The 20,852-nt window shown below is 54.4% G+C and overlaps 3 protein-coding genes across 9 annotated transcripts; 2 read left to right on the top strand and 1 right to left on the bottom strand.

Annotated features, from left to right (window-relative positions):
* The first annotated feature begins 2,028 nt into the window (after nt 1-2,028).
* On the top strand, nt 2,029-12,019 carry MPV17 (mitochondrial inner membrane protein MPV17). 7 transcript variants are annotated; one of them, XM_034659742.1, is made up of 9 exons: nt 2,038-2,064; nt 2,563-2,637; nt 5,032-5,139; nt 8,915-9,079; nt 9,317-9,409; nt 9,503-9,598; nt 9,814-9,846; nt 10,102-10,154; nt 11,087-12,019. In XM_034659742.1, the coding sequence occupies exons 3-9, from the start codon at nt 5,113-5,115 to the stop codon at nt 11,154-11,156; spliced, it is 537 nt and encodes a 178-aa protein (XP_034515633.1). In that variant the 5' UTR covers nt 2,038-2,064; nt 2,563-2,637; nt 5,032-5,112; the 3' UTR covers nt 11,157-12,019. The 7 variants fall into 7 exon arrangements, with proteins under 7 accessions (XP_034515634.1, XP_034515633.1, XP_034515636.1 ...); XM_034659743.1 differs by lacking the exon at nt 5,032-5,139 and having other exon boundaries at nt 2,029-2,064; nt 8,964-9,079; XM_034659745.1 differs by lacking the exon at nt 5,032-5,139 and having other exon boundaries at nt 2,060-2,126; nt 8,964-9,079.
* Nucleotides 12,020-12,564: 545 nt separating this feature from the next.
* Nucleotides 12,565-13,612, top strand: UCN (urocortin). Its single transcript, XM_019808233.2, has 2 exons — nt 12,565-12,905; nt 13,169-13,612. Exon 2 carries the CDS (start codon nt 13,182-13,184, stop codon nt 13,560-13,562), a length of 381 nt encoding a protein of 126 aa, XP_019663792.2. The 5' UTR covers nt 12,565-12,905; nt 13,169-13,181; the 3' UTR covers nt 13,563-13,612.
* Nucleotides 13,613-13,970: 358 nt separating this feature from the next.
* On the bottom strand, nt 13,971-20,383 carry TRIM54 (tripartite motif containing 54). Its single transcript, XM_034657301.1, has 9 exons — nt 20,363-20,383; nt 18,161-18,333; nt 17,793-17,964; nt 16,135-16,230; nt 15,272-15,505; nt 15,010-15,032; nt 14,776-14,900; nt 14,556-14,648; nt 13,971-14,237 (listed from the first exon to the last, which is right to left on the bottom strand). Exons 1-9 carry the CDS (start codon nt 20,381-20,383, stop codon nt 14,221-14,223), a joined length of 954 nt encoding a protein of 317 aa, XP_034513192.1. The 3' UTR covers nt 13,971-14,220.
* Between the last annotated feature and the right edge of the window lie 469 nt (nt 20,384-20,852).

A 20,852-nucleotide genomic window follows, 5' to 3' on the forward strand; every position in this document is an offset into this window, starting at 1 on the left:
GGTTATGCCAGTTTTGTTTTTGAGCTGACTGATAGGGAAGTGCCTTCCATTGCAGAGAAGCTTTGCTCCTCCACGGCAGCCCCCTGACATTGCATCATGGAATTCCACTTTCAGTGGCAGAAAAGATGGGACCTGGGGACCCATGCCGTTGAGGCTGTAGGTTGGTGCTAGCAGCCCTGCTCCTGCTGCTGTCTCTTAGCCTTGGTCTCTACGTCCAAAACAAAATCAGGAGAATGCTTTCAGCCCTTGCTCTCTTTCTCTACCATAAACCCTTTTCTCTGAAGGCCATTCTACTTCAACCTTCCCTCCCAATATAGCCACTTTATACCATAATCTATGGATTCCTGTACTTTTCTTCCTGTGCCTTTGCTCACACTATTCCCTCCATCATCTCCACATAAGCCCCATTCATCCTTCAAGGTCGCAGCTCAAATTTCACCTTTTACCAAGGCACTTCGCAGATTTCTCTAGCAAAAATTCTTCCATGTATTCTCAAGAGGGAAGGAGGAAAAGAGGATGAGTGTTTATTTAAACACTTGATCTATTTCAGGTATTTTGTATATGTTAATCATATGAGGTAGATAATTGCCACCAATTTGCATGTAAATATAAGACAGAGTTTGAGCAGTCTGAATAAGGTTACTAGTGGTGGTGCTGAGATTTGAACGTAGACAGTCTGACTTCAGAGAACAACTTTCCAACCTGCCAAATTTGGTCTCCTATTAAATTTACTAGTGTAAATTCACTCCTGGCACAGTGTTTTGCATATTGGAGCCTTGAGTTAAGTGTTTGTGACATTGAATTACCTGCTTCCTCATTGTGTTTCTCCAGTACCTGTGACAGGATTCTCCCTGTCTTAATCATAGAGGAATTGAGTAAATGGGGGCTAGAGCTAGCTAGGTGAGAACCTGAAAGAGTCCGGTATGGCTGCTTCCTGAAGTGTGGGTTCCCTGGATATAGTTAAGCAAAGACTGCCAGCCTGACAGATCTGCCAGGGATCTATCGCACCATATTCACCAAATTTTAGAATGTTAAAGCTGAAAAGGGACTAAGAAATCACCTAATCTAGTGATTTACAAACACTCTTAGTTGTGGACCCCTTTGTTTAAAAGTGGGCTGTTCTAGGAACATTTTTTTTTTAAGATTTTATTTATTAACACAAGCAGGGGGAGTGAGAGAGGAAGAAGCAGGCTTCCAGCGGAGGAGCCCGATGTGGGGCTCCATCCCAGAACGCCGGGATCACGCCCTGAGCTGAAGGCAGACGCTTAACGACTGCGCCACCCAGGCGCCCCTGTTCTAGGAACATTTTTTAAACTGAGGTAAAGAAAAACACTACAGGTTTTTAAAAAACCTCTTGTAAACCCCTAACATTGAGGAGCCATTTTGAAAAACAGCCCAACAGATGAGGAACCTTAAGTACAGGTCTAGTGATGACCAAAGCTGCAGAACCCACTAGTTACAAAGCCAGTACCAGGACGCTCTGAGGTCATGGAATCCTGTGCTTTCCATGGAGGAGTCCTTTTTACCAACATTTCTAAAGGCCATTGTGGACAAAGACTGAACTAGGTGCCAAGAGGATGACAAATACGAACAAGACCCAGTTTCACCCATTCGGGAGCTCACAATCAAGGCTAGTGAAGAACCCAGGGACACTGAAGAAATAACACAAGCACTTAACTATGGCTTATGGTTTCCAGATTTCCGAGACTGAGAAGGGCGTCAGCACCTTGGCCAGTTCCGGGGTGCGGGAGTAGTGAGGGTCTATCCAGGTTGAGAAGCCCAGGCTTCGGGGAGAGAAGGGGCCTGAGGGGGCAGAGGTCGGACCCAGGCGGGAACTGTGGCAGGCGGGGTCCTCACCAAGACCTGGTGCGGTCCACCTGGGAAAGGGGTTGCTCACAGACGGGCAGCTGAGAGGTTCTCCACGAGTATCACGCTCAGTCCACTTGCACTCCACCCTCGGCTTGCTGGGGGCAGAAGATTTTGGAGGGGAGCCGGACGGAAGGGGCGGGGCTTGCGGCGGAAGTCATTCCCCGGTCACGTGGGAGGGGCTGGATGCGAGCGTAGGTGAGTGCAGGGCGGTCCTCCTTTCCGGGCTCAAATCGTCGCGTTCTTGGAGCGCCCAAAACGCAAGTGACCGGTCCAAGCCCGGGGAATGACAGGCCCTATTTCCGGTGTGGAGTTGGACTCAGGAAGGATGCGGGCTGGTTCCAACTAAGAGTGAATCTGGGGACCGACAAGGCTGTGGGTGAAAGCCAGAGCAGACCTGCCCTTATGAGTGTCTCAGTACGGAAGGTGGCCCCCCAGGTGGCTCTGCTTCAGGGATGGGGTGGCGGGTGGCTGCCACCGAGATTCCGCAGCCGCCTACAGCCTTCCTCTATTACCTGATTGTCTAAGGCGATCCCTGTGGCAGGAAGCTGTCCAGGAAGCATCCCTCCTGAGGCCCCCTCTAGGACATATTGGCAGCGGGACAGGGAGAGGGGTGGGCACAAGGGAAAATCAAGCGTCTCTTTAATTGCGGGGAGGAGCAGTGGGGGTGACCCCCTTCTCCTCTTGGCTTGACAGGAATCATGGCACTCTGGCGGGCATACCAGCGAGCCCTGACGATTCACCCGTGGAAAGTACAGGTCCTGACAGCTGGTGAGTGAATAGACCTGAGTGGGACCAGAGCAGACTGATTGGGGAGGCATAAGCTCACCCCACCACATCTCCCTCATTTTTTGCTTCTATTGAGCCCCCTTGAAAAGTTGGCTGTCTCTCATCCGAAGTTGTCCCGAGTCTTTTGGAGGGTGGATCCCCAAGGCTGTTCTTAAAGAAGGGGTATACCCAGCTGTAAAGTAGGATCTGAAAGTCCTCAGAAAGCTGAGGAGTCATCCCTTCAGGTTAAAGGCATTGCCCCAGGAGGCCTTAACTTAGAAAGCTAACAATACCAAACGCTCCTCTAACATCTTTCAGTGTGCAAAACACTTTCAGCACATCTCATAGGGTCCCCACAAAGATCTGTGAGCTAGGATCCCTTGAGTTCACGTTAGATCACACACCTGATAAGTGCTGGGATCAGGACTCTTACCCCAGTTTATTTTTCTTTGTTTTTTTTTTATCATGAAATAATACCTTAACATACAAAAGAATGGTTAAGACATGTATATACGGGTTAAATAGTATTAAAACTGATTACTCTTGTATTAGGACCCAGTTTGAGAACCCTTGAGCACCTATCCCTAACTCACAAACCAAGAAATAACTACTTTCCTGAGTTTTGTTTATACCGCTCTTTTGCTTTTCTTACAGTTTTAGTATCCATGTATGTATCCCCAAATGATATACTAATCAAGGATTTATGTTTACTCCAAATCCAGTGATTGGGTAGCAACGTTGCAAAGGTAACCCAGTGACTTACCTGCATTTGTTACCACCTTTATTTTGCACATTAGCTAAGAAGTGCAGGGATGGCACAGAGATATATAAGTTTTATAGAGGGGAGGACTAGAAGGTCTGTGACTCTTGGGGCAATGCAAGAGTGATTGGGTTAAGATGGGATCTTGCCTATGTTTAGAGGAAGGGAAGAGGATTCTAGGGAGGACCATGGGCCTCTGAGAGGAGGACTGTTGGAAGAGTGGCAGGCTATGGAAGCCAGGGAGGCACAGCAGGCCTCTTACTGGAACAGCCCCTCTTCAGCACTAGAAACTTCACTGGGTGACCAGCCAAGGGATGGACAATTTTGCCCCTCCCTGGGCCCCTCTCCAACCTCCGTGCCAAACCACCCCATGTCCTGTCCTCAGAGTGTCCGTCAGCCTGCATGACTCACCTGGTTGCGTGTGTGGTGACTCATGCTGGACTGTGTGGCTGTGATGGGGACCAACACGCTGGGCCCTTTGCCAGCCTCAGATTCCCTCAGGGCCCTTCACTGCCGGAAGGAAGGTTCCCCCTGGTGGTCATCAAGAACAGAGAGGGAGGGGTAGTCCTCGTGTTTCCCTACCCAAGGGGTGTGCAGTCGACAGGGGGAGGAGCTGGCCTGCAGAGGGGCCCTCGTGCAGATGCGTGGCCGAGCTGGGGTGCTGGTCTGTCAGTGCTAGAGCCCGCATCATCTCCGTGCAGCCCTGAAGCACTTTCTAGGTAGCACTTTTCTCAGACCTCTTCCCTGCTGCTAGTGTATTTGGATCAAACTACAAAGAAGGGGAGGAGGTGGGTTTGGCTCACCAAGTTGTTTTTAGGTCCTAGCACAGTGCTTCCTAAAGCCCCCGGGATAGCTGCTCACACTGGAAGGCAGAACAGAGATTTCAGACTTGGAGTTCGAAGAGCAGGATTTGAATTTCAGAGTCATAGCCCTCAGTAGCTGCCCGAACAGAGACAAGTAAGTCAGGAAACCTCTTGGAGCCTCAGTTTCCTCGTTCAGGAGTTGAGTTTAGTTAGCTGACCTCACAGAGTCAGTGTAAGGGTTATCTCTGTGAAAAGGCTTTAGAAATAAAAAAATGCCTAATAGACATAAAGGCTCCTGGGCTTGGCCCTTTCCATGGGTGTTGTCAACCCACATAAAACAAGCTGCTGTTCTTTTTTTTTTTTTAGATTTATTTATTTCTTTTTTAGAGAGAGAGAGAGCGCAAAAGCGGGAGGGCCAGAGGGAGGAGAGAGAGTCTGAGAGGCTTGAGCAGACTCCACGCTCAGTGCAGAGTCCGATGCAGAGCTCGATCTCACGACCCTGAGATGAGGACCTGAGCAGAAACCAAGAGTTGGACGCTTAACCGACTGCGTCACCCAGGCACCTCCAAGCTGTTCTTTTTCTAGTGGTGTTTTGGCTGAGTTCGTTCCATTTGCCTTAAACTTGAACATGGGTGACTGTCTCAGCCTTGGTTCTCCAAGCGGCAGAGCCTGGGGCTTTTGTACTTTGGTACTTTGTGAGGGAGTGGGAAGGAATCCTGTGGGGGAAGCGGGGGAGTCAATATAAGGAAGATCAAATTGCATGCTGCGTAGGGCACGTGGCTGCTCCATCCCTTAAAACTGAGAAGCTCTTTGAAATGCCTCTTATGACTATAGGGGAGAATAGCCGTTTCTGGAGAAAAGAAGCCTTTACCCACCAGCTCTCATCCCACATTGGTCAAAGGTTCGCCACATGGGATGTCAACACCTGTGTGCAGTCCCCGGGTAAGCCATCAACGGCGCAGCCCCGAGTATGACCGACGCCTGAGGCAGGATCCGTCAGGTTGAGCTGCAGTAGTGGCCGGAGGAGGGATAAGTGAGTCAAGATCTGAAATGGTTCAAAAGCAGCGTCTGAGATGCCTAGTGTTGACCAAGCTAAAGTCAGGAACAGAGCAGCCTGGGAAGAGGTCCACTGTGTGTTCTGCAGAGCCTGAGTCAGCTTTTTCCCGTCCTTTCTGGAGGGCCCTTCCAGTCTCCAGTGGGCCCCAGGCCCAGCTCCATCCATTTTTGGCCCCTTTAGTCCTGCTGCGGGGGCAGGTGAGCTTCTGCAGACACTGGTTTCCTTGGAGTCCGAATTCTGCCAGGATGGGAGAGCTCAGGAGTGTCCAGTCCAGGCCCTAGTACCATAGAGCAGGAGACTACGGCAGGGGTGGGGGTGACGTGCACTGAGGTCCCCGTGGTCGGTGGTAGAGCCGGCCTTAGAACGGAGCGCACTTCCAAGTGCCCTGCCCTGCACTCGAGACTACTGGGCCTCGGAAAGCTGAGTGTAGCCCCCGTTGGTCTGGGCTTACATACCTGACAAGCTGCGGAACTCTCCATTTTCGTCTCATTTTCTAGCAGTAGGACAGCTTCGGTCCAGGAATTGGGAGAGCATTCAGACCTGTCCCAGAGAATGCACCCTCCCCTCTCGCTGCTAGGCTTCAGTTGCCTTGGGGGTCCGTCAGGGCCAGCTCCCAGCCCAGGCAGCTGCCGCGGAGGAGTGAGTCAGTCGGCAGCCCCGCTGGCCCCACTCCAGGAGCTGTACCTGTCACCCCAGGCCTCTGATACTCAAGGATACGCTTTCTGCTCCCCATTCCACCTTTCTGCCCCTCAACCTTTTCATCTTGCATTAGCACTTGATTTTCTGGCATCTAGGACCCCATACACAAAAGCCAGGAGAGGAATAAAATAGGGGAAGTCGGGAACTAGGAAGATGGTGTGGAAGTGGGGCTTCTCCACTAGTGGGCAGGGGTGGTCCCAAATAGATCGGTGCTCAGAGGCAGCCTGCCCCCCACCCCCTCACTCCGCTGAATCCGGTGGCGAGTGACGGCATGAGAACTGGCACCAACCCAAGGGCATGATGTCACACCTGCGCCAGCGTCTGCCTGCTGGGCTCCACGCCCAGCCTGGCATTGGGCATCACTGCCCGGCAGCCCCTCGCGCTGCCCCATCAGGGCTCGGGCATTACGTCTCCACGGGTCTCCGGCTCCAACCCCCTGGAAACAAGTCCGAGGCAAGGGGAGCCAGAGCACTGAAAGATCTAGACCAATCAAATATGTAGGGAGGACTCCCAGAACCTAGTTGGGGCTTGTTTGGGCTCTGGCAGTGGGGAAGGTGGAATGAGGAATGTGAATGTCAGCTCTGCTTGCTCAGACTCACTTGGGCCAGAGATGCAGGCCTGCTCTGTGCTCAGACCGAAGCCTTCACCCGCCCTGGAGTTGCTGCAGGCCCAGGGCCCTGAGGAACGGCTGGGCGGTTCTGTCTGAAATGGACGGGGCTGCAGGGGCTGCAGGGCTACAAGCCCGCTCCCTCTCACTGCTGCCCTTCCACTTGGCGAGCATGCTCTGGGGTCCTGGTATCCATCTTTCTCAAAGGCTGCGGGCTCCCTGCACTGGTGTTTTCATTCCTGCTCTGCCTTGGGCTGTTGGGTGACCGCTGGCAAGCCGCAGAGTGAGAACACATACCTCCCTCTCTTTGTGACTGCTGTGACCTAGGAATATTGTTGCTTGTCCTCCCCGCAAGGTGACAAGGAACAGAGAGGGTCACCTCCTGGGGAGTAAAAGACAGGATGTGCATTAGTCCAAGAAGTGTCTTTGATGTGTGGCCTTTAGGGCCCTGTTTGGGCAGGAGCCTCCTGTGAGTAGAAGCCACAGAGGCCTCTTGGCGCCACTGACCCCTGAGCCCAAGTCTCCCCCCCTGCTATGATTCCCTAGCTTCCGGTTCCTCCTTGAGAGAAGGCCTGGGTTCAGCCCCAACCCTGTTCCTTACCAGATAACCTCATCTCTCAAAGACATTAAATGGAGGTGTGACCTTGCCTCCCAGACCTTTCGTGAAGATTAAATGTTGAGAGCTGTTTGTAAACTGTAAACATTTTGCTAGAGTGAACGTCAGATGGTTGGTCTCTTTATTTAAGAAGTGACTGCCTTCTGTTCCACCTTCCCCGGGTACCCTTGCCTTTACGCATAGCCACAGCAGCAAGCCCTCCCTGGGGAAGTTGAGGCAGGGGGTGGGGAGATGAGTAGTAACTGCGTGGAGCAGGCAGCAAGCCTCCACTTCCACGGGTCCCCACACCTTGAGCCTGACCCGTGGGCCTGTGGGCTACTCATGCCCTTCCCGGAGTGGGCCTGTTGTTTGGGGCAGTACGTTTGACATCTTTCCTTGGTTTGTTTTCTGAGCACCTCCAGGCTTGGTTAGGTGTGACGAGGGATAAGAGAACAAAGATGTCTAGGATTCTCTCCTCGCCCTCTGGGAGGTCGTGGCTAGCACGTTCTGGGAAGAGCCCCCAGCACTTTGAGAGCTTCAGGGAGAGGAGAGGCAGGATTGCCTTGATGGGTGTATGGGGGTCCTAGCAGCTGAGGCCAGGAGTCCGACTCACCCGTGGGGGTCGCAGCCCCAGCCCCAGCTGCCTTGGAGGCTGCTCAGGGGCAGGGCTTTGTGGATGGTGCGGGGGAAGAGCAGCGAGTGTGCGGCCACCATGGACGTCAGAGCCAGCTGTGTACCAAGGACTAGGGTTAAAGGATGTGTTTGCCCAGTGCTAATTGAGGGCACAGAGACAGTGGTGGCTGTGGGACTAGAGGGGGGCTCTCATTACTCAGTGAGACGGACAGGCAAGCCGGAGATCATATGGTCACTCCCGAGTGACCCTGTGTGTGTGTGTTTGCTGGAAACCATCACACCACCATAACTGACGGGGGGCTCTGTAAATAGTGACAGTTTCTATCTTGGTTTCTGGGTGTGGGTGTCTGACTAGGGTTGCTTGGGATGGGGTGTCTGTGTGAGCGAGGGAAGGGGAGGCAGGTACAAAGGCCTGGGGCGGCGGGCAGGAAGTGGCTATAATATCTGTTGTCCATTCAATCTGAGGTTGTGAACGGGGGGAGTCTGGGTTTACCTGATTGTGCTAGGAGGTGACCAGGACTCCTCCTTGTGGGGACTCTTACCAGTTCAACCAGTCATCTTCCTGCTTGGGACTATGTTAGCACTCGTGTTTTAGAAAAAGAATTATTCTTGCTGTCCTCCACAAAGAGAGACCCCAAGACCAAGGTGAAGGACACTTTCCAGGGTCTTGCCTGGGACTGGGGGAAAAACCCCAGGGTTCCTTATCATTCTACACATGATCTATTCACGGTACGGGTCCTGGAAAAATCACTGTGTAGGAAATCAAGCCACCTGGTTCTTGCCTTCGTTCTGCCACTTACTGGTTATGTGAGGTCCCAGACCTTCATTTCTATACCTCGAAGATAAGGAGTTGGATGGAATTATCTGGAAGGCTTTTCTACTTCTGATAGTCCATGGTTCTCAGCCCCAAGCACCTTAGATTCGCCTTCCTCTGCAGTCTCTGTGACTTCCGTCTGTGACTCCGTGCAGAGTCTGCGGGCCCCGGCCTGATCAAGGCTGCTCATCCCAGTTTCCAACAGGACACTTCGAAGCAGCAGTAAAGGACTGGCCATTTGCCCCAGAACTAATCTCGTAGGCTCCGAGTGTCAGAGCCTCATTCAGGGACTTCCTTCCCTACCTGGAACAGCAGCCCATCTCCAGGAGGTGTCCTGACAACACCCGTGTACCCTGCGCAGGGTCCCTGATGGGCCTGGGTGACATTATCTCACAGCAGCTGGTGGAGAAGCGAGGTCTGCAGGGACACCAGACTGGCCGGACCCTGACCATGGTCTCCCTGGGCTGTGGCTTTGTGGTAAGTTCCGTCCACAGCTGGGCTGCTGGAGGACTGGACGGTGGTCTTAGTTCCTGTCACTCTTTAGTTTCGCCTGGCCTCTCTCATATCTAAGCCAACCTCAGAGTGGAAGAGTGTCTGCTTCCACGAGGATTTGGTTTCTAATCCTCCAGAGCGGAGCTTTGTGATGCAAACGCCAGGCCCTCCCCTCTGTCCCCCCCCCCCCCCCNCCCCCCCCCCCCCCCGGTTTACTTTCAGGGCCCCGTAGTAGGAGGCTGGTACAGGGTTCTGGACCGCCTCCTCCCCCACACCACCAAGGCAGACGCGCTAAAGAAGATGCTGTTGGACCAGGTGAGCAGAAGGAGGGGGGACTCGGGAAGCGGGAGCGTGCTGGGGGAGGTGCGGGGTTTAGGTGCTCACAGAACTTTCATTTCTCTCCCCTAGGGGTGCTTCGCCCCATGTTTTCTAGGCTGTTTCCTCCCACTGGTAGGAGCACTCAATGGACTGTCCGCTCAGGACAACTGGGCCAAGCTACGGCGGGGGAGCCGGGCGGGGGGGGGGCGGGCTTCAGGGCNCGTGGGGCCGAGCCCGGTGGGATGCGGGCGGAGTCCCGGGCCTGGAGAAGAGGAGCTGAGCCGTGTGGTCGGAGTGTGGTCTTTGAACAGAAGTCTGCGTGGGGCGCGCTCTGCAGACCGGGAGGCGGGGGCTGCGTGGAAGTAAGTGCACGAGTCAGTCTGTTCTTTTTGTCTCCTCAGGACTACCCCGATGCCCTTGTCACCAACTACTACGTAAGCACTGCCGCCACAGCCGCCTGTTCCGCTTTCTTGGGTCCAGAAGTGCCCAGGGCCGGGGGTCGTCCTGCCATAGACATCCCTCAGTTGGCATGATTCTCTCACCCCCAGTGTGGGCACCAGACTCAGGGAAGCGCTCACCCAGTCGTTCACCTTGTTCTTGTCTGCAGAAGCTGGAGTAAGACCAGGCAGTGCGCCTGGGGGCCGGGTGAGGGAGGCAGCCCCCCAACCTGCACCTTCTTTCTCTCGTAGCTCTGGCCTGCTGTGCAGTTAGCCAACTTCTACCTGGTCCCCCTTCATTACAGGTAAGACACATCCTCCCCCACCCTCCAAGGAAGACGCACATCACAAACAGCTGACACGAAGTGATTCTTTCAACCTTGAATCACTTTAGACCCTCCCAGAACACTGCCCCGATCAGAGTTCCTCAGACTCTCAACATTCTATTCAGAACTTCTTATCCTTCAGAGAACCTGCCCCAGAACCTGCCTGCTGACCTTTTTTCATCTTCCTGAAGAGGCTCCTGCTCACAGCCCCGTCTTCACCCCACCTGAGCTCTCACCTTTGACGGCAGAGCTGCAGGGACGGTGCCTGGGGGGCAACAGCCTAGGTTAGACTGGAAGGCGGACCGGAGAGCCAAGGAGGAGCCTGGGCTCGTTAGTCCGCTGCAGAGTACTAGTCTGCCTTAACCAAGGTAGTTGCTGAAACCACAGTAAAAAATGTAGTGAAATTCCAGATGAGTAGTTAAAATTGTTGGGGGTGAAGGGGCATTGGGAACAGGGAAAAATATGGAAGTCTTCAGAGGGGACAGAGTCAACATTCACGTGACCAGCATAGCTTAACGGAAGATCCTCACACTAGGGTCCCCGTGACACTTGTTGAAACTAGAGAAAGGTAAACTGACAATAAAGAGAAGGAGGTGCACTTTTCGTGGCAGGCAGTATGTTTTCAGAAGATAAAATCTCTTCAGCTGGGACAAAATGGACAGACGTATATCCGGAAGGAGCCCGGCCAGGAGTGAAAGACGCCCGCTCGGCGAGATGAGGGTGTTCCTCTCTGAGGCGCTTGTCCTGTGGTCTGAGCCACACGTCCCTTTCCTTGGCGCTGAAGGAAGGAGACCTCTTGTGGACATTCTCAGAGACAAGCCCTCCTTTCCTGGAACGCTTTAAAAGCTCCCCCCCCATGCTTGCTCCTCATTCCCCATCGTCCTCACGACGACGTCACCCCTGTTCCGTAGGTTGGCCGTTGTCCAGTGTGTCGCAGTCATCTGGAACTCCTACCTGTCCTGGAAGGCACACCGGCTCTAGGCCGGCCTCACCCCGGTGCCTGCGTGGGCAGTGCTGCAGCTTGACCCCAGAGCGGTCAGATGGCCTCCTCGACGTGGGCACATCGCTTTTCCTGGGGTTCTGTGGCCACTCAGAACTTAATGGGCTTTGCACCTGATTCCTTTTGAAATCATTACAACCTTTATAACGGTCTTATTCCCACCACATGGTAGACACTCCATAAATACGTATGGTCTCGTCAGCTGTCTCTTACACCCGTATCCCCCCCCCCCCCCCGCCCCCCCCGCCATTGTCCCCACTCTTCACAGACACATCTGCGCTCTAACCTTCCCAGCTCAACGGGAGCTCTGGCTCTTTGGGGACCCCAAGATGGTGCCTCTGCAGATCGGTTATTAAATATGTAGTCTGCAAGCTGCGGACGTGGTGCAGAGGACCCAGCAGAAACCTATGGGGCAGTCAGGATTTCTAGAGCTGGAAAGAAGTCTAGAGACCAGTCCCGATCTCCTACGGATGGGCATGCCGAGGTCCATGGAAGTGAGGTGACCTGTCCACACCACCAACCAGTGGCAGAGTGGAAACATGAACTCACATGCTACAGATGAATGTGTCCCCTCCAGAATTCATCTGTTGAAAACAGTGCCCACGGTGATGGCATTAGGCAGTGGGGCCTTTGGGAGGTGATGAGGTCATGAGGGATTCATGCCCTTTTGAAGCAGTCCCAGACAGATCCCCCACCCCTCCCAGCATGTGGGGACACAGCGAGAAGGTGCTCTCTATGAAAGTTAACAGGCAGCTTCTCCCCAATACCACATCTACCAGCGCCATGGGCTTGGACCTCCCAGCCTCTAGAACTGTGAATAATAAATGTTTGCTGTTATAAGATACTGAGTTGATAGTATTTTTGGTATAGCAGTGTGAAGAGACTAAGCAAGTTCCCTTCTTTCTACCAAATGATCTTAACTGAAGGCCAAAGTTACAGTAATACTGCTGCTGTGATTCCCAGAAGAAAAACTAACTTGGCGAAAATACCATTTTGGGGCAAACTCGGCAGCAGATGGACCCGCCTTTTGTAGTCTGAAAGCACCAGAGGCCTCAGTCAGACCGGCCTAGAATTTAGACCACAGGGCTGGAATAAGACCAAGCATCTGGGCAGTGGGGGGCTGCCTCTGGGGTCGTACCAGAGTGGGAGCTGGGAGCCAGCTGTGCCCTTGAGTGTCTTAGTTTGCCCAACTGATAGCCGGGACTAGGGACTAGGTCTGAGCAGCACAAATTTCTCCCAATGCCTCTGGCCTCTTCCAAAGGCCAACAGCAGGTGGGTGCCACCAACAGCCATGAGGTCCAGCCTCTCTTCTGTGTGCCACAGAAGACCAGCCACCTGACTGGTCTGATCTGGGGACCAGCCCTAGTCCCTGCTGACTGTTGTAAGCACGTAAGGGACTTTCTTGGTCCCAGAGCAATGGTTATGCCCCAGCGGCTTCTAGCTCTCTTAAGGCAGGGGCCACTTGCAGAGCTGGCCCCAGGACCCAGAGTCTAGGGTTCTGAGGTTGCCCCCTCTGGGTCTCGCAAGTGGCCCGGCTCAAGGCTGCGGCTGTCATTGCTTCTACAATCAGTGCATGTTCCTTGCTGACGTCAGTTGGAGCTGTCCTGGAGCTATATAAGGCTGGCGGCAGTCCCGGGACAGACCCCGTGTTCCCCGCGACGCCAGCAGCCCGCCCGAGGGACAGAGTCTGGAGCCTGGTCCTGCAGAGGGCAGACACTCTCCCGCAACCTGTGAGTGGCTCCGAGCTCCTGCCCGGACTCCCTCAGCACCAGGACTTGGTGCTCAGCTCACCCACCACGACTGGCCCAAAGGAAGAGAGGGAGGACAGGGTGGCACCGGGCTGGGCAGCGGCCGGGGCTGGAGGGAAGGCTGCGGGTACCAGGCGACAGCCGCAGGGGCCGGGCAGGGGAGCTGGATGCGCGCGGGAAGGGGAGTGCTGCCACCTGCGACTGCCCGGAGCGCACCTCACCCTGCGCTGCCCCTGTGTGTCCAGGGCCGGCGGCACCATGAAGCAGGGAGGACGCGCAGCGCTGCTGGTGGCGTTGCTGCTCCTGGCACAGCTGCACCCGGGCAGCGGCCAGTGGAGCCCGGAGACGGCGGCAGCCCGGGTCCGGGACCCGAGTCTGCGCTGGAGCCCGGGCGCGCTGAGCCAGGACGGCGGGGCCCGCGCGCTGCTCTTGCTGCTGGCCGAGCGCTTCCCACGCCGCGCGGGGCCCGGCCGGTGGGGTTCCCGGACCGCGGGCGAGCGGCCGAGACGGGACGACCCTCCGCTCTCCATTGATCTCACCTTCCACCTGCTGCGGACCCTGCTGGAGCTGGCGCGGACACAGAGCCAGCGGGAGCGCGCCGAGCAGAACCGCATCATATTCGAGTCGGTGGGCAAGTAATCGGCGGGGTCTGCAGCCACGAGAACCTCGACCCCCGTCCCCCAAACCCGGGCCGGGACGTGCGCGACTGGAACTGACCCAGTCCCGCCGGGCTAGAGCGGCCCAGGGATGCCCTGAGCACTCTGTGCGTCACCAATTTTTAATAAAAGTGCTGAAGAGACTTTGGCCTCGGTTGTGGGGCGCGGGGAACCACAGCAGGGTGGGAGCCCGTGGAGAAGTGCGACCTCCCAGGCCGGCGGGAGGGAAACAGATGCTGCACGAGGGCTCCGGCAGAACGGCTTTCAGCCGGGGTCCTGTGTCCCCATCGAACCCCAGGACCTCAGAGTCCTGGTGCCGCCCCACCTCCCCGACCCTCTTCCCTTGGCACTGGGCTCGCGAACCCGTGCTTGGTATCATCAAGAAGCCCCACAGGAGTCATTCTACTTCCGCCCCTCAAATGGTCCCGGATCCGGAGAAGGGCAGGATGGTGATGGGGTCGCCTCCGAAGCCGAGGCTGACAGTGAGCAGTGAAAGGAGCTGCGGGTCTGGACGCATTAGCCCTTTATTGAGCCCCACCCCGCGGCGAGGCGCCGAGCAGGGTGGCGCGGCGGTCTCTGCGCAGGTCCTCCGCGACCCCAGCGCCAGGCCCAGGTGCGCGGGCTCCCCAACAGGGGGCGGGTCAGTGCCCCCCTGTGCCTGGGAAGGAAAGCTCGGTGGGCGGGCGCTCCAGAGGAACAAGGCAGCTCCACCCCAACTCACCCCTTTCCCCGAGCCATTTGGCTTTCTCCTCTACCTCCCGACCCAACCCGGTCTCCCAGAGCCCCAGAGGAAAGGCTGGTAGGAGAGAGAATGTACTTCTGCACGAGCGCTAGGGGGCGCGCCCCTCCTGCCGGCGGCGGGGAGGCACTTCAGGAGCGGAGGCCACCGGCGATCCCTGGGGCCGCGGGAAGGCATCACGGAAGAGGGAACCGGAGCGTAGAGCCAGCCCCGCGAGGCCCCGCGGGCCGCACTCACCTTCCGGCCTATCCGGCCGCTCTTCCTCTGGCCCCGCGCTGCCCTCTTCCCCGTCCAATGCCACCTCCTCATCCTCTTCCTCCCCGGAAGCGCCTAGCCCCAAGGAACGCCCCGTGAGGTGGGGTGCCTGCTTCTCTGGCCTTGACGCCCGCCCCCCGGCGCCCCCTCCGGACGCCCAATCCCTGCGGCCCGCCGCCACCTCCCCTCCTCACTCCCTCACCCGGCTGGAAGTCGATGGTCCTCAGCATTTCGGCCACGTGCTCCACGCTCACGGTGAACTGCTCCATGCTTTCATAGCCCGGCTCTGGCCGGCCGGCCAGCTCCACTTTTGACATTGCCCCGACCCTGCGGAGCGGCAGCCGCTCAGCGGGAAGGGTCCCGGCACCCTCAACACCCTCCGCGCGGCGGCGGACCCGGGCAGCCCTTCCCTGCCCTTCCCGGCCCGCCTACTCACTTATTGATCAGCTCCTTGGCCTGCTGCGGGGAAGAAAGGAGGGGGAGCGTAAGCACCGTGCCAAGCGCTGGCAAAGTCCCATTTCTGGTGCCCACGGTCCTGCGGGGTTGGCTCGTTGAGGAGAAAACGGACTCAGACGGGGTGACTCGCGCAAGGCCGTGAGGCCAGTGGGTGCCAGAGAGGAGACCGGAGCCCAGCCCTCCCGGTGCCGAGGCCCCCGCGGCAGCCACTCCGCGGCCTGCCTTCCTCGGCCGGGGCCCACCTGGAGGTACAGCGCCATCTGTGGCTCCTCCATGGACTGGATGGCCGACTCCACGAGCTTGGACGAGGCTTCCAGGTGGTCTCCATACTGGCGGATGAGGCCCCGGACGCGCTGCAGCTTCTCCTCCTGCTCGCGGGCCAGCGCCTGCAGCAGCTCAGCCTTGCGCTCCTCCAGCACCGAGCACAGCGCCTCGAACCTCTGGTTAAGCAGCTGCTTCTGCCTCCGGCTGTTGTCCTGAACGAGGGGAGTCAGGATGAGACCTCTAGCTGGGAGAGCACTCACCCGCTTGTCCCACCCCCCACTAAATGGAAGCCACAGCCAGCCAAGAAGAGAAGTACCCCGCACACAGTGGCCCGGCCACAGCTGCAGTCGGGGGCTGCTGGGTCCCAGGTCTTTTCGGTAACAATTCCAAGATTTTTAAAAACTGAGCTCTACTTGACTTTTAACATTACACCAGGTTCAGGTGTACAATGTGGTGATTCCATATTTGTAGATGCTGTGGAATGATCACAAGTCTAGTTCCCATCTGTCCGTACATATAGTTACAAGTTTTTCTTGTGAAAACTTTTAAGATTTTCTCTCTTTAGCAAATACAGTATTTTAAAGTACTTCAGGGGCATCTCTGGTCCTAGTTTTTACTTGTATTATCTGATTTAATTCTCAAAAATATCCAGTGTTGTAGTCATCACATCAGTCTCATTATCACCAAAGCACAGAGAAGTGAAGTAACTGGACCCAAGTCACAGAGCTAGCCGTGGGGCACAGCTGGGACCCAAACCTAGCAGCTTGGCTAAACATATCCCGCTACTTGTGATTCACCCCAGGAACCCAGAAATTTCCCCTCCCTCCCACCCCAGGCTCACCTCGATGGTCTGGCACACTTCCTCCATCTGCGTGATCACTGCTTGCACACGGTCGTTGCCTGCCACCAGCATTGCGATGCCATCACTGAGCTCGCTCTGCCACACACACAGGCCAGCCCTTAGAGCTGGAGGACCCCATCTAGAGCTGTACCCCTCCCACCCCAGCCGGGGCCGCCTAGAATAGGACTGCCGCTCCAGCCCCCCACTAGAGCAGCCATTCCAGAGATCTAGATGGACTGGAAACATCCAAGAAGTGTGGAAGCACATTTATGAATTCTGGAAGGAGGTGGAAACCTCAAGGAGGGTCTTCACCACCAAATGAGAAGGGAACAGACATTTGTCAAATATCCACCAAATGCCAGGCCCTGGGCTAAATGCTTCATCTGCAGATTCATGCCTTCCATTGATTCGGGAAGATTCTTCATAATTATGTTAGGATGCTATGGCCTCTTCTCCATTCTCTGTGTTCTCATTCTGGGACCCTGAGGAGAGGTATGTGCTCATCCTTCTCTTCTCCTGCCTCCTAGGCTGCTTTTGCAGGCCCGCCTTCCTGCTCGCTCATTCTCTTTTCAGAGGAATCTGTCGTTTAATTCATCCTTTCAGTGTTTTGTTTCAACAACCACATTTTCATTTTTAAAAGCTCTATTTGGTTCTTTGTTAAATCTGCATGTTTGGTAATCTATTATGGCTGGGGTTTTATTCCATCTTTTTAAGAAAGCATTTTATACACAGTGACTCAATTCCTTAATAATTCCAATATCTGATTCCTCAGGGGTTTAATCTGTAATTTTTGTTTCCACCGACTTCACTCATGGCATACACTTCTTTCTCTATCTTCACTTTTGAATGGATATTTTGTTGCTCTCAGTCTAAGGAAAACCCAAGGGGCTAAATTGAGGGGGTTTTCCTTAGGCAGATTCTGCATTCGCTTTTGTCAAAAGCCAGGCAGCGTGCCTGACTGCCTTACTTCCTGAGATTCCAGCCTAACCTGGGATTTGTGGGGGTCTTCAGGTCGGGTGTCCACCTTTCAGGGGTCTGGAGGCATAGTCTCATCTCCCTAGCTTAGGAATACTGCCAACATTTGCCCTCTGATGTAATTTTTATTTTATTTTTTAAAAACATTTATTTTCTTTGTGAGAGAGAGAGAGAGAGAGTAAGAGCGTGAGCGGGGGGGGGGGCAGAGGGAGAGGATCTCAAGCAGACTCAGTGCTGACCGTGGACCCCACATGCGTCTCGCTCTCACAACTCTGAAATCATGACCTGAGCCAAAATCAAGAAGACATTCAACCAACTGAGCCACCCAGGTGCCCCACTGATATAATTTTTAAATTACATTTTATGTCAAATGTAGGTGCGTAGTAGTGAGAGGGCCTGGAGAGTATCTAGGCCACCAAACTGAAGTTGCTGGTATTCAATATCTAATCGTATCCTTAAAACAACTTTGGAAGTTGGCATTTTCATCCCCATTTTACAAGGGAGGAAAGTCAGGGCCAGAGAGATCAAGTGACTTACCTAAGGTCACACTGAGTCATGCACAGAGCTGGGACTGTAGCCCTGATCTGCCAGCCTTTAAAACCAAGTGGAGTGAGAGGCTGAAGTTGGAGACCCCGTCCACTGTCCCCAGCCCCACCACGCCTGCTCCCTCTGCTGCTTGATACCTTCTGGCGTTTGTAAATGGTGGGCAGTGGGGCCACCTCACAGTCCTTGTGGGCACCGAAGACCTTACAGAGCGAGCAGGTGGGCGCTTCACAGCTCAGACAGTAGATATTGATCTTCTCCTCTTCATGCTCCTCGCACATGAGGTGCTGCTCAGCCTTGGAGTGCAGTGGCCTGGAGGGGAGTGGGCCAGGTGGCAGAAGGGTCAGGGGCCAGGCTGAAGGGAAGTGTGGGGCCTCCCAGGGTCCAGTCCTCTAATCTCTAAACTAAAGAGGCAGGCTGATCCTTTCAGCCCTTCCCTTTGGGCTGATGGGCTCCCTGCTGTGTCCCAGGCCCTGCTCCTTACAGAAAAGAGGTCCTGACGGCTCACCGGGAAGACTCCTGCTTGTAAATGTCGATGATGTTCTCCACTAGCAGGTTTCGCTGCAGGCCATAGACACCATGTCTGTCCAGGACAACCTCATGCCTGCAAGATGGGCAGCGGAAACGGCCTCCTGAAGACACCGTGGTGGAGCCCCGGGATTGCCACAGAGGGTTCGAGGCCTGTAGGGACAAGTAATGTGGAGAACAGGCACAGTGAGAAATGGGGGACCAGGGAGGAGGCAGGGGGAAAGGTCATGAGGGTGTAGGAGAATGGCAGAAGGGGAGATATCAGCTCTTTCCGATGGTGGGCCCTCCTCCCCTGAGAGCAGCCAGGTGGGGGGCCATGAAGATCTTCTTTCCCACTTTTGCCTCATTACCCCTTAAGCATCCCTGCATCCAGAGCCTAAGTTTGGTCAAGGTCCAGTCAGGATGGGATTTCCCCAGAGGGGCCCAGCTTGCAGGTGTGGGGAGACATTGGTGTTGACAGGAAGGCTAAGGTTGGAAATGGACACTGTGTGGTGCGCCAATGTCCTCCTGGGGCTCTCATGGGCCACATCTCAGGGGAGATTCTCTGGAGCCCTTGGCAGGGAAACTGAGACAAGTGCTGAACAATGGGGCACACCAGCCACATCATGCTGGGTCACTCTAGGAAACCATGCTAGAGACTGGGAGTCCGGAGACCTGTGTTATTGTGCTGCCCCTAACATTGTCATTATGTAAATCTGAGCAAGTGTTCAATCTCTGTAAAATTAAGGACGAGATTGGATTATTCTTTCTACAACAAATATTGAGTGTGCCAGGTAATTGCAAGGCTCTGGGGATAAGATATGAATAAATGCATCCCTGCCCTATGGACAAGCAAACAGAGAAAAGCGACAACTACATCCCACAGGCTGGGGTTATACGAGGAAGCTCAGAAGGTGGGTTTACAAGGGATGTTCAGCACTTACACCTCTTAGAGAACTTGCTCCATCCCATCCTAAAAAGGAGAGCCCTGCCACGCCCAGGCCACAGATGATGGGCTCAGAGTCGAGGGGGTGATCACCTGACCCAAGCAGAACCAAATTTTCTCTCCAGGAATTTGGAATTGAGACACAGAGGTGGAGGTGGCTAGACAGTGTGCAGCTTTGAACCTGAAAAAACCTGTGGAGTTGGGCCAAGAGCTGACACTGTGGCCACCCTTAGTCTTGTGCAAGTGGGGGTGGAAAGGGGGAGGGGTCAGAAAGTGTGAACAGGAAGGCTGGTCTTCAGAGAAGACCGAAGAGTCAACTTGTGGACAGCAGGAGAGATAAGAGACTGGCAGAGATCGCTTGTTATTCTTTGATATTCACCTTGTCTTCTTCAATAATACAGCCTCTGAATTTTTAGCAAGACACATGGAATAAAGGTTGTGTGTCCGAGCCTCCCTTCCAGTGGGGTATGACCAGGCGACTGCATTCTGGCCACTGGGGTAGATAGCAATGTTTTGTGCCATTTCTAGGAAGTATCTTTAATGGGAGGGGCATGCCCTCCTCTCTTCTCCTTCCTGCTAGCTGGAATGAAGATGCAGTGGCTCAAGTCGAAGCAGCCGTGTTGAGCCATGGGGTAGTCACATGAAGAGAATAAGCAAGAGAAAAGGAGTGAGTCTCTGATGAGGCAGTCCTGGACTGCCTACCTATACTTCTACTTGAGAGAAAAAACACATTTTTACCTTCCTTAAGCCATTGCTATTTTGGGTTTTCTGTCACTTACGGCAGAACTTAGTCCTAACTGGCTGGAAGACCACGGACTTGTAGAGAGTAACGGGGAGAACAGTTACCTGTGACTTTGCAAATTTAGATGTATTTCCTGCAGTGGAGTTCGATGGAATTCTCCAAATCCTTATGCTGGACATCAGCTGGAGGGCCCCTTATATGTGCGACATACAAGAGTCCAAGCCCACAGTCTTTTTTTTTTTTTTAAGATTTTATTTATTTGATAGAGATAGAGACAGCCAGCAAGAGAGGGAACATAAGCAGGGGGAGTGGGAGAGGAAGATGCAGGCTCATAGCGGAGGAGCCTGATGTGGGGCTCGATCCCACAACGCCGGGATCACGCCCTGAGCCGAAGGCAGACACTTAACCGCTGTGCCACCCAGGCGCCCCCAAGCCCACAGTCTTGTTTGAACCTTTAAAAACAAGAGGTGTAGGCAAGGCAGGGAACATGGCCCCTGTGAAGTGGGCAAGCCTACCTTAGTGAGAGTGACTGACATGTCACAAATGTCACATTTTGGGGGCATTTCTTGTGAATCATAAGAAGTTAACACTTCAGGCCATCATAAAGCTGAATGGATTAGTTTGAGATTATCCAAGACTGTGTTTGTGCCTTTGTCCTTCTCAGTAGCTGGAATTGTATAAACACTGCTGAGTTTATTTTAGAGAATCAGTTAAAGCGTAACATCACTGGGCTTTTGCTTACTTAATACAATTACCTTTCATTATTTAGAATCCAAGTAAGAAGCTTTTGCGAGAACTCTAAGCCTGCAAGTTCCTGGAGGGATCTTACTTCTCTCTGATTTGCTGGTGGCCAGCATCTGAAGGTGCTCAGTGAATGTCTGAATGAGTGGGAAGGGGGCGATTTCCTAAAGTCTTAGCCCAGAGCCAAATTTCTGAAGAGCCTCTCTCCCCCTTCCTCTGCACGCCCCCCGCCTTCCTCTATACTCATTATTTAACATTCAACAC

This window comes from Ailuropoda melanoleuca, chromosome 4 (assembly GCF_002007445.2).
Source record: "Ailuropoda melanoleuca isolate Jingjing chromosome 4, ASM200744v2, whole genome shotgun sequence".
Lineage (NCBI taxonomy): Eukaryota > Metazoa > Chordata > Mammalia > Carnivora > Ursidae > Ailuropoda > Ailuropoda melanoleuca.